Raw genomic sequence first — 12,800 nt, 5'->3', positions numbered from 1 at the left:
TAGAGCTGGTCGATCTCCTGGATGGCCTGAGTGGGCTCAGTGTGGAGAGGAACCAAAATAAACTTCTTGATTGCTGCAGGACAGGAAGAGGGAAGAAAAGGAAGAGAGAAGAAAATGAAGAGAGAACAAGAACAGGAAGGAGGTAAAGAGGAAGAACAAGAGGTGAAAGTCAGTCATTGTATATTAGACACAGGGTTTCTGTAATATTTTAAACTCCTCCCCTGGTTTAGCTGAAAGGATAAATTATTAAAGAAAAGCGGTGTGTTTTGTGTTTTTTGTGTGTTTTGTGTCCACTGACCGGTGCGCTTGCCCTGGAACTGGACAATGAATGGCGCTCTGAGGAAGGACTGTTTGCTCTGGTACTGATACTGAGCCACCACATCCACTGTCTGAGTCCTATTTGGACGACATGATGAAAAGAAAGGCAGGTCAGGGGTCATATGGTGGATTCACCAGGCTGTATCTGACATGATGAGGGTCTATAACACCTGCGATTCACAGTGTAATTTCACTGTATCAGGTGCTAATAAAGTACAGACCAGTTCCCACAGGTATTTCAATACAAGTACAGAAACAGGACACTGGGGAACAAAGTAGTAAGAGTTGGGCAGGGTACAGTACAGGGAAACAAAACTGAAGATGAAAAACAACCTTGTTCTTATTGTGTAATTAAAGGTCCATTATCGTATAAAGGTGAATGTCCATGTGTTCTTTGATCATAAAGCAGGTCTAGGTTCTATATTAATACTGTGAAAATATCAAAGCACTCAGTCCACAGAGAAATGTACACAGCCTGTATTCAGAAACTGAGCCGTAGAACGAGCCATCAGGACTTTTGTAACAAAGCAGTCACCGCTCTCAGCCATGCCCCAAGCCCCACCCACCTGCTGTGCACTGGACAAAGATAGGTTTGTTTTCTACTCTTTATTTAATTAAACTACAAGAACGAGCAGGTACAGACATGGATCACAGACATGGATCACAGCGCCGTCTCTTACCTGTATAAGAAAACATACTGCTGCATGTCATCCGCAGACTTTCCCAGACCCTTGCTGGACACTGACTTGTAGAGGTAGTCGTCATCATACCTCAACACAAAGACACAGAAAAAATGTCACTAAAACACAGCAGAGAGACAGCAGCACATCACACTGCTCAGAGTGTGGAGAGAAGGCAACATACATGTTCAAAGATTTGGGGAGTTTTTGTGAGTGATTTTTGAATTTGATATGACAGATTTTATTTTTAAAAAACTTATTAAGAATCACTGTGGGCAAAGTTTTTCACACTCGTGTGATTACACACATTCACCAGTCTAATGAAACTAGAGTCCAAGCTGTGGCCACTGAGCTGAGCGGTTCCACTGGAGAGGTTTGGGTTATGGGCACCTCAGCAGAGGGAACCCCTGGACTAAACTACTGAATTGTATATAAAGTAGTTAAAAGTAGCTCCATCTCAACCAGCTACAACAGTAAAATGCTATTTACACATTGTTGCATCAGTATTCATAATCTAATTATGTCATATATAATAGTTTATCAGCCACAGGAACCTTTTATTGCATAACAAGTCATAAAATCATTTTTTGCTGATAATACTTATGTACTTTTACTTAAGTAGTATTTCATATGTATTTCAGTATTATTACATTGTTGTATTTTTACTTAAGTAAATGATCTCTACTTCTTCCACCACTGTAACACTCCTCAGTTAGCTCCCATATTAGTCTTTGCCCATGTCGATTCAAGGTTAATACCCTCAGAACGGTCCCGGTGAAAACAACAGACATGCATTTGTTAAGTAAGAAGAGCACTTTGCAAATTCCATAGTACCTAACATCTAACAAGTCTAACTAACTATGAGCAGACTGGACACCAACCACCACAGATTGTACAGACGGGTGACAAATCAAAGGAAAAACCAACATAAAGTGTCTTAGGTGAAATGTTGAGTGAGCGTCTAACACGTCAGTCCAAAATCTCCCACAGTTGTTAGACTGGTTGAGCTCTGGTGACTGAAGGTCAGAGCATATGAATCACATCATGTTGATACTCATCAATCTATCAGTGACCCCTCATGACCTGTGGATGAGGACACTGCGATCCTGTTCCTCCACTAATTTTTCAAGTTTGTTCTTTAATTTGTCACCTGTCTGTATGTTCCCTGTTAGACATCACCAGAAAGGAAGCAGCTGCAAAAAATTGGGGTTAAATCGGGCCATTTATAGGGTTAAGCCCAAAAAATGTGATATATACCACTATCAATAACTATAGTGATTCAGATTTCAGTGGAAAAATTATTTATCTGATTATTAGCAATAGCGGAATGAGTACTAGACGGACAAAGAGAATACACTGGATTTAATATTACTTCACTAGGAGATTACTTGCGTTGAAAACTCTACTCAAGTAAAAGTACATAAGAATAGTCCAGGAAGAGTAACAGTCACTTATCATTCTATTCAAACTGTATTCATCTGAGAATTTAGTGTTAATTGCTGTTGATTCTGATCTAATTTGCAAAATTTTATCTGAATGGAGAACTGGATCAGACTACACGATCCCTTTTAGATTAAGATCTTTGATCCAGAGGACTAACACTTTCCTGGTTGGCTCATAAATGTCTGACTGACCACAGCAACTTGAATGTGGTGTCCCACAGGGCTCAATACTTGGCCCCCTTCACTTCTGTGAGCACATGCTGCATTTCAATCACAGTTTCAAGAAATACGACACTCCATTCATTCATTCATTGCTACACTGACGAAACACAAATCTCTTTTATAGAGAATAAGAAAATGTCATGAAGTTCAGTGTTTCATGCGGAATGACTTAGTCAAACAGGAGTTTAAAACGCTGAATTAAATTCATTTTAATGGGATCACTGCAAAAAATTATTTTGCTCTCTGGGATAAAGTAATGAAGCATACCTTTTTCACTTTGAATTCAACTTAATTAATTATCTGAAATGTATGATAGTGAAATGTGGCACTTATCAGGTCTTTATAATGCTAAATTAAGTGGCAGTTATCATCAGGACTGTTCTTCTGTCACAAAAATCCCAATTTAACCCTTGGATATAATAAGATGTAACACTTTATTTTAGTAAGTCTACTTAGTTGACTCTCAACAAGGACGGTTTCAACAGACAACAGGAAATTCTCCAGCTTCAGCCTCTTGACGGCCTTGACAGCATTCTGTTTATGTAAATTAGCCTGTACATTCTGAACACCCTCCCCCCCCGGATGTGATTTACGGACAGTTTGGCTAAAAAACTTTTTTAACTAAAGTATTGAGATAATGTACTCTAGGTCTACAGCGTGTTTAGCCTAGCTTAGCACAAAGAAAGGAAGCAGGGGGAAACTGCTAGCCTGGCTCCATCAATGGTACAAACAAAACAAAAACACCTTGGAACAACTCCAGAGCTAGCTTAATAACATGTTGCTAATTCCAGGGTCCAGGGTTTAGCTGGCAGTAGGGTAGACATCTGTTACACCTGTTCAATAAATGATATTCAACATGTAAATCAGATACTTCTGGAGTTATTGCAATGTGTGTGTTTTAACAGTTTCTCTTATTTTTTTGTGCTGAGTTAGGCTAGTCATATTCTTTATCTTTATTATGAACAAACAGAGCTGTTCCTTTAATCTTAAGGTTAATTAAAGACACATAAAAATAAATAGATAAAATCAGGGTTATTCATTGTGTCAGAACACGTTTCTATCTGTTGGAAATTTAACGAACACTCGTCTGATGAACCTGTTGATACTGAGACTTTTCCTCTAGTCTGATCTGTTGAGACATATCTGGTTGACAGTCAGCTGATATGTTGCCCTGTAACGAGTGATTATCCAAAATAAAGTGTTACCTGTTATTACAGGCATTAGGATTAGTAAAGAAGGTAAATTAAGACTGATTGGGATGATTTGTTATGATTAATGATGTCACACATGCTCATAAAATCCACTGTACCTGTCAGTTTCCCTGTTGGAGGTAGACAGCAGACACACAATGACCATATTGTATTAATACACACATGTTGTGGGTACAGCAGTGTTGGTACAAACTGTGTGTGTACATTCATTTTTGAATCTTTGCTGTATCTAAAAATCCTGTTTAGCAGCTTCTGTTTAATGATATAAATCATAAATATTTTGTACTTTCACCTGTTCTTTTAAAAAGAGCCGAGAGTTTGAGTGGAGTCTGAACCCTGTTCTGAACCCTGTTCTACCATCAGTTTAAAAACGAATAAAACTAAACTTATTAAAAATGGTCAGATTCAAATGTACAAATATCAGCTACAACCAGCAAAGATACTGAGAGAAAAATGCAAGTTTGACCAGAAATATGTAAAAGTAGTGCTTCTCTTGTACAGATTCACTGATACAAACATTTATTATCATTCAAAAATGGCCTTAACGGAAGTTTTGTCATTTTTGAAAGTCTGCTAACAACCTGGATTGTTGTTGGTACCACTTTCATTTACAATGATTCATATATTACGGATTAAAAAATGACTCATTAACTAAGAACAATTGATGTAAAGGCCTTTGTTTGGACATGACATGTATTGTTTTACAATAAAAAAGTAAATTAAAAAGTTGTTCACTAATCTAATAAAACACCCTTTTAAGAGATTTATGAATGGCAACTGTTTTCCTCTATGAATGCTTAACAAATTATTTACTGCTACTTTATAGGTCAGTTACAAACAATAAGTCGCCAGGTTGTGAAAAATCCCTGTGAATGGTTTTTATCTTTCTATTTGGTAATAATGTGGTTATTAATGTTTTATCACCATCAAAGCTCAAGTATCTCTCATTGTCTAAAAAGTCATAAAGTACTAGTAAATTATCTAATAACAATTAACAAACAATTTTTTTTTAATAAAACCTTTACAAAGAGTGCATCATTAGAAAGTTGAACGTGAAAACCAGAGTGGTAACCTGGCAACCAAAAACTTGTTCTTATTAATGGTTCATAAAGCATTAAAAACTACTAACCATCATGAGAACCATTTGGAAATTTACCTTTTACAAAAAGGTGGGACAGCTTTTTAATTGACTTGTTCATTACACAAAATGAGTCATGGCCTTTAATAAAGCTGAGGAGTTTTGGTTGCTATAGTTAAAGCACTACTCAACATTTCCTAGTGTAAAAGCTTGTTGCTGTTTCCTACATACTGGCCACCAGAAGCTGCAGTTAGAGTCACCGAGTGTGAGCTGCTTCACAGGTTTTCACTTTACCTGTTGAGGGACGACAACAGAGACCGAATGACTTCACCCTTTGAATCTATCACGTTCTGCAGGAGACAGATATCACAGCCAGCGATCACCTGCACGCATGCACACAGAGAGAGAGAGAGAGAGAGAGAGAGAGAGAGAGAGAGAGAGAGAGAGAGAGAGAGAGACAGACAGACAGACAGACAGACAGACAGAGACAGACAGAGACACAGACAGAGAGAAACAGAAAGAGACAGACAGACAGACAGACATTATTAAGTTTCCAAAACAGGCTCCATGATACTGTAGATCATCCCTCACAGTCAGTATTTAATGCCCTTAATTGTCTGTGTGTGAAAACCACTTCATTTAGTTAATAACGGCAGCTCAGTTTGACAGTAAACCAGTGGTTAACATTCATGGACATGCTGGATTTGAATACAAATTATATTAAAAATGAGGTTCAAAGTTTCTTTGTTGTTGGAAAGAGCAGGTGAGAAAATCTCCCCACAGGACGAGAGACCCTTAGAGAAGGTTGTTTCAGGCATTATATCACAGGACAGGAGGAGAAACCCGCTTATATAGAGAAAATAAAGTTAATGAAATATGACACTATCAACCCACTTCTGAAAAACAATCGACCTCACAAACATCAAAAATGATAAACCCGCATCTTTTTTGCCCTCAGACACTTTTTAACGAGCCACTCTCCCATAATGAGGCAGTCAGTCTGTCCTTAAAGGTATGAAAAATAAAAACTATGGAAATAAAATGGATGCTGATACAAGTTCCTACAACATCTGACATCATCCGAAAACAATTGCACTACCTGTGTGTGTGTGTGTGTGTGTGTGTGTGTGTGTGTATGTGTGTGTGTGTGTGTGTGTGTGTGTGTGTCCTACCCGTGTAAGAGTGTGCATCACTCTGTAGTTCGAAGCTTTCTGGAGGTTGAATTTCGGCACATTGTAGGAGCAGATCCTGAATCCTGACACTGTTGCTGAGACGGTGAGCAACGAGAGAAAGAGGACAGGAAGACCAGAAGAGCGCCACCTCATGGCTGGACTGTGAACAAAAGATGTGCAATTTTCATTGATGTGAAGCACATGGTGTCATGTGGAGAGTCCAAAATAAAACAGCACCTCAACAATGTGACGGATCAAAAGTTTTAGAGCGCCTCGATTTTTCCAGCTGTTATTTAAATTTACATAATTCAGTCTCTCAGTGTTTCTGAAACTAAAACAACAGATAAACAACTGGAGATTTTAAAAACAAGGGATCATTGAATCCTTTTGTTGAACTAGATTGAATCTAAATTTCGGACTCATCCAGCAGCTGAAAACACTTGTGACATTTTTTCTACAACCCTAACCCTACCTAGAGATATCAGAGAAACAGCTCACCGAGTATTACTAAAAGAAAACTTCAAACCTATTTGTTCACCTCAGCCTTTAACCACATCTTTGCTCAGCACTTCTTTTAAACGCTGTTATTGTTTGATGTCTTATAAGTATGTAAGTAAGTATATAAGTATTTATGCTTGTATTATGCTTAACGTATTATATTTATTTATATATAATTTATATGTGAATATTTTATTATTATTTCATCTAATTTTACATTAATGTTTTTAATGTTTTACATTTTACATCAATGTTTTTAACATGTTTTATATGTTCGTTTTATGTCTTTTCATGCGAAGCACTTGGTTCATGACATTTCTTTGTTGTAAAGCACTTTGCTGCATTTCTTGTATGCAAGGTGCTATACAAATAAAGTTCATTATTCAATCAATCAAACTTTATTTGTACAGCACTTTTCATACAGGTTAGTGCAGTTCAAAGTGCTTCACATGACTGATGAGCTAAAAAGAAAGGGACAAAACAAGTAAGAAAGCTGACAACGAGATTCAATAAAGTAGATTTCATCTCCTGATTATTTTGTCAATTATTGATATTGAGAATATTGATATTAATCACATAGGGATGCATTTCAATTTTCTACAAGAGGGCTGTTAGAGTTAATGTAAAGACACAGAACAGCTACACAGAGACTCAAAACGACCTTAGCCTCTTTCAGTCTGGGTGATTTGCTGTCCAGGTTTCTATTGCTTCATAATCTGTCCATGGCTGTAGGATATTTGGAGCTACACATAGCAAATATTAATCTATATTATTACATGAGAATGTTTCAAATTTTTTATGTTAATTCATTCATTTTTGAAACTGAATAAATGTCATAAATATTAATCATGTACAGTTGCCAAGAACCAGAGCTTCAAATTCATTTTAGAAATGTTAACTGTCAGATAAATGTAATGCAGTACAAAGTACAACATTTCTCTCTGAAATGTATAAACTATTAAGAAAATAAAATACTCAAATAAAGTGTAAATTTCCTCTCATTTGTACTAGAGTACAGTCCTGGAGTAAATGTATTTAGTTGCATTCCAACACTGTGAGAATGGGACTTTGTAGACCTCCAACAGTAATACTCTAACACATTAGACTATATATATTCACTCAGCCATGAACATCAGATGGATCAAGCACATGGGAAATAAAACCATAAGTCAAGAAAATGACACCATGAACTGTTGTTCTCATGCGTTACAACCCCAAACACAAACAGGAAGAATCAAGTGGGTGGAAAAGTACCCAGACAGAGTGGAGTGATTAAATCTGGTCTCTGGTTCAGAGGCAGAGCCTGTAAGTGACAGGTAAGTTTAGTACAAGAGAAAAACTCCACAGTAACAACAACATGACTGCAGCCAAGGAGGGGAATGTTTAAGACCACCTGCAGGGGAGGAGACACACACCTGTGGGTTTTTACATTTGGGCAGGAAATGTGATGGGTGTGATTTTAAATATTAACTAACTCTTGTTCTGTAACTGCTGGTGAAGTTTAAAGGCTTTGGCTGCAGACTTTAAAAGAAGAAACAGACACTGAGGAGTCGACGGAGAGGAGATGTATGACAGGTTGAGTGGTTTGACTGGTTTGATGGAGGAGGGTGTGCGTGTTCAGACCTGAGGCACTGCAGGCAAATGACAGAGGGAGAGAGCCTGTTTACTATGACCCTGCTTTACTATGACTGAAAAACTGCAAACACGGTAATGCCTGAAATTTAAATTCAACCTGGCTGAATGACGACTAAACAAAAGACGAGCACAGACATCATTGATAGGTCGGCACAGCATAGAAAAATAAAAGGTTACTGGAGGCAGGACATTTAAAATTTGTGTGACAGGTTGGAGCTGAGTAATCCCTGTCTGCCTGATCCCATCTGCAGAGCCAAACCAGCACTGAATGTCTCTACTAACAAATATTGTCTGTTTATCAAAGCCTGATGCATTTGATTTGCCTGTGCCACAGAGCTCTATTGTTGCAGTCGGTGTACTTGTAGGTGTGTCAGGTCTGTGCAGTAATAAACCGACAGCAGATGATGACATTTAAGTCACACAGACTCTGTCCTCCACGCAGGTGTGGAAAGTTCAATTTTAGCTGAAGTCAGTAGCTACGGAAGCGTAATGCATTTGCTTGAGGAAAATAAATTTACCAATTAACAAGATAATTATCTCAGAATTCTTTCATTCAGAAAACAGAGCAGATTTTTTTTTCTCAAGTGAATACATTACGCTTCCACAAGTAGCAAAGGTTGGAACTGGAAAAACTTAAATGGAAGGCAGCCGTTACTCATGACAACTCCTACATCTGAAGACATCAGATAATGAAACTTTGAAAAGCTACTCTGAGGAGAGATAACCATAGGACCTGACAGGTGAAGAGCAACTGCAGCACCTGACTAATGTCATGTGACATGGTGATGCTCTGCTGGGGAAGGTAGGACAAATTTCTCACCACCATGTATTGTGTTCTGACCTGAATCTTGGATTTGGTGAATCGTTACACACCTAATGTTTTGTACGTGTGGTTCTTTGTGTTTTTCTCTTAAATGTCTGTATCTATTAAATAAATACTGTTTGAATATCATTTGAAAAACTATTCTCAAAAGTGACACATCACAGACACAAACCTGACGAAGGCAACAAAGTCAGAAAACATTTGAACACAGCACGACGCACTGGAGAAGAGTAGATGTGTTTTCATTTTTACAGACTTCAATTAAAGCTCACACTGACCAGCAGCTCGCTGTGTGACTGTTAATTACAGATTGTTGCGCCTTTAAACTACAGCCATGCAGATGGTGTGACATGCAGATTGCAGAACTGTGGAGTGAAATGTAGAGGAATAAGTTTCTATAGCAGCTGATAAATAAAGAACTTGGAAATCACCGCTTTGACATTCATATACAGTGTTCAGGTCAGTTACCACACAGACAGTCAGTCCAGCAATGAATCAGCTGTGTCTGAGGCCGCCTTTCTTGGCCCCTCCCAGTTCTGGAGGTGGAGGGACTGGTAGCGTGACTTCTGTTCACACCTCACCCCCAACACTTCCTAAACACAACAGTGTGACAGCTACCATCTGACTCACTTCATTATTTAAACCACAAGAAGATATAACTTCATCATAGTATGACAGCCGTTTACAAGAGCCGTGCTGCACATGAACAACACACAACACAATGTGATCCCTGTAATGGGACTGCATTCGATCTGTGACAGCCAGGTCTTAACTGTTTTGTCATGTTTTTATGCTAAATGCTTGATCAGTTCTGAGTGGAGTTTACATGCTCTAGTTAACTGGTGACTCTAAACTGCCCGTAGGTGTGAATGTGAGTGTGACTGGTTGTTTGTCTCTACATGTCAAACCTGTGTACCACGCCTTCACCCAATGTCACCTGGGATTGGCTCCAGCCCCCGTGTGACCCTGTAAGGATAAGCCAACAATTTATCCAATCTGAACAACCATACAGGTAGTTTTTTTCCAACCCTCTAATACAACCCACAGGAATGTCTCCTGAAATAGTTCCCGTACAGCGGCAGGTGTACCGCACCTGGGTTGTCACGGTTGTCAATAATTAAAATAACAGTTAGATGTAAGAGTTAATAAGTTAATAATAGATGCAGCTGCAGTTGTGAGCAAAGAGCTGTAACACTTCTTCATGAGAAGCTCTGGAGTTAAACATGTCACCTGAAGCCCAGAGGAGCCTCACAGTAACTAAACAGATGTTATTGATTTAAGCTTTATTTAACCAGGAATAAAAGAAAAAAAGACACAGAGGTTGAGTTCTGCTTTGGCAGGTGTCTGATCTGCCACACTGAAGGAAACACATCCTCATACAGTTTCCTATTAGAGCTAGCTCTATTAGGATTAGACTTAAAATCTGTGAATGTCTCCTTTACTCTGTGGTGCAACAACAGCACCTTGTTGGAACAGTTGGATCAGCGCTGACAGGCACCAAAACCATGAGAACATTTTACAAAATCATGATTTAATGAGCGATCTAATAACACAAGAGTATTTTCCACAGCATGTCCACTATTTCTAATAATCCCACAATGCAACAGCCCGCTGCAGTTGCAAAAATTTGAGTTGGAGATGTGTCTGAAATCTTAAGAGTAAATTTCTGAATGTCTGTCACATAAGGAATAATGAATGAATGATTTCAATTATACTTTTCTCTATTTTTTGCTCACTCATGCTTCCAGCAAGAGACACAATGTGATATGATGAATACACCTGATCCATAAATCCTCTCTGAGGGAGGGCAATGATCCTGAACTGCAACAACAACAGGAACATCAGTCAGTGGAAACGGTGTCTGAGATCATGAAGTGAGCTTGTGGTCAAGATGATTTACTGTGGTGTCACTCCACCTGTGGACCTAGGATCTAGCTGTTTCTGCTGACTTTGTGATTTTAGAAAAATAATACAGTACTAAATGTCCTGATACTTGCTTTGAAGTCTACTGTATATTCTGTGTTCCTTTGAAGCCCTGCTTTAGTGTGTCCTCGGAAATGATTGCTGCTCGCACCACAACATCCTAGTGTTAAGCAAGTCCCATTCAGAGGCAATGTCCTCACAAAGTGCAGTTTAACTGTAAAGAACTCATCTGACTTCACAGAAGATGTTCATGTTGTGACTCAAACCTGTTTCTACATTGACTGGTGACTTTGCCCTGAATGTGTCAGTCGTTCAGGTCAAAGTAACCAATTAAAACAAGTTAATCTTTAACAGTGTTTAACTTCAACCATCACAGACATGTTTAGTCTGTGGTGGACAATTGGCACCGTGGCTGTGACCAAGTCTCCAGCCCTGAAATGTTCCTTAAATTAACCTTAAACTATTTTTCCAAACTCTACAGAGAAATATTCTTTAAAGCAGCACCACTACTAGAAACATAAGAAATATAATTTCTAGATGTCATTTGCATCAGCTTCAGCTGCCAGAGTTTAGTACCTTTGGGAAACGTAGGGATCTTTGTGAGAATATAAACCTTTTGAGGGAACTTTAACCAAAGCATCTTAAACTCTGCTGGATTCTCATATAATTTTAGTTCAAGTTCAAACCCAACAAACTAATTATCTTAAATATTTTAGTGATAGTAGATCCTGAAGTTCTGTATGTTTGGCTCAATTTCAGGGAAACATCTTTAATGTTTCCATTTAACAGAATGGCAGTCATAAAAACATGGCTGTTGGGTTTGAATATTTCACTGATGGTAAACATACAAAAATTTCAACAAGGATTTAAAACAAGATGATAAAATTTACGACTGTGATACTGTCATAGTGTTGAAATGTCTAAATGTTACGAGATACAAGTGGAATGTAAAGAGAGTAAAGAGTTTAGAAGGAGAATGAAGCTGTAAAAAACTGCACACATATCTTTAAAAAAAACACACACAAAAGAACACAACAGTATCACAGTATACACACCTTGATCTTGTCACACTACGACTCACACCCCGGTCTCAGTCTTCAAAACCACTTCTTCAAACTTTTAAACACTCAAACACACACATACTGAGCAGACCCAGCAACTGTTACTGGTCCTGTCCCAGTCCAGAGTGCTGGTGCTGCTGGTTTTCTTACCTTTTCAGGTGAGCAGAAGGTTGACCGTGTGTCTTTACTGTTCAGACTCTGCTGAGTGTGGACAGTTGCTGCTGCTGGTGCAGGGTGGAGGCTCTCAACCTGCTGGGTGTCGATTTACACCACGCCCACTCTGTCACCTTCCTGTCAGGTTGGCCACACCCTCCACAACTGCTGCATTCAAGGACTGTGGGAAAGGCATTATGGGTGCACTTCATAATGCAGGTCCCGGTGCCTTTCTTTCAGCTGAAGACATCAAATAGGAAACAGGTGTCACCACAAAGGGAAAAATTAATTCTTCATATAATCTAATATGACTTAACGCTGCTTTTGTGTTTTATTGGTAGACGTGGAAGAAAAGGATCACACTTTGTTTCTCAATATTTTTTCACAGACACTAAACTCCAGTTTGAACATGAAGTTATATTTGGTCTAATAACTGTAGCACAAAATGCCACTACACTTATTTTTATTATATTCACAAGTGGTTAAACTACCACACTGGAGCAAAGGAGGTTAATCCAGCCCTGGCAGATGGAAGGCTCCTGGTTTGTAACAATAAATACATGAAACTATAATTCATTACTTCG

The 12,800-nt window shown here is 38.5% G+C and overlaps 1 protein-coding gene across 3 annotated transcripts in view; it reads right to left on the bottom strand.

Moving 5' to 3' along the window:
• The window catches only part of LOC111673396 (deoxyribonuclease gamma-like), a 17,155-nt gene extending 4,814 nt beyond the window's left edge, over positions 1-12,341 (bottom strand). The window contains exons 1-6 of one of the 3 annotated variants that reach the window (XM_087169829.1): positions 12,214-12,341; positions 6,124-6,283; positions 5,246-5,334; positions 3,972-3,983; positions 999-1,088; positions 299-396 (exon numbers count right to left, since the gene is read on the bottom strand). In XM_087169829.1, the coding sequence (XP_087025955.1) occupies positions 299-396; positions 999-1,088; positions 3,972-3,983; positions 5,246-5,334; positions 6,124-6,276 (442 nt within the window). In that variant the 5' untranslated portion in view covers positions 6,277-6,283; positions 12,214-12,341. Of the gene's footprint in view, positions 1-298; positions 397-998; positions 1,089-3,971; positions 3,984-5,245; positions 5,335-6,123; positions 6,284-9,987; positions 10,027-12,213 lie in introns of those variants that run through there. The other 2 variants (XM_087169830.1, XM_023431172.2) reach the window with 2 other exon arrangements.
• Positions 12,342-12,800: the final 459 nt, after the last annotated feature.

This window comes from Seriola lalandi, unplaced genomic scaffold (genome assembly GCF_002814215.2).
Source record: "Seriola lalandi dorsalis isolate HSWRI2012SDOR001 ecotype SW California unplaced genomic scaffold, Sedor1 jcf7180002054917, whole genome shotgun sequence".
Classification (NCBI taxonomy): Eukaryota; Metazoa; Chordata; class Actinopteri; order Carangiformes; family Carangidae; genus Seriola; species Seriola lalandi.
Note: the sequence above shows the minus strand (reverse complement) of the source record. Positions and strands in the feature narration are given on the sequence as shown.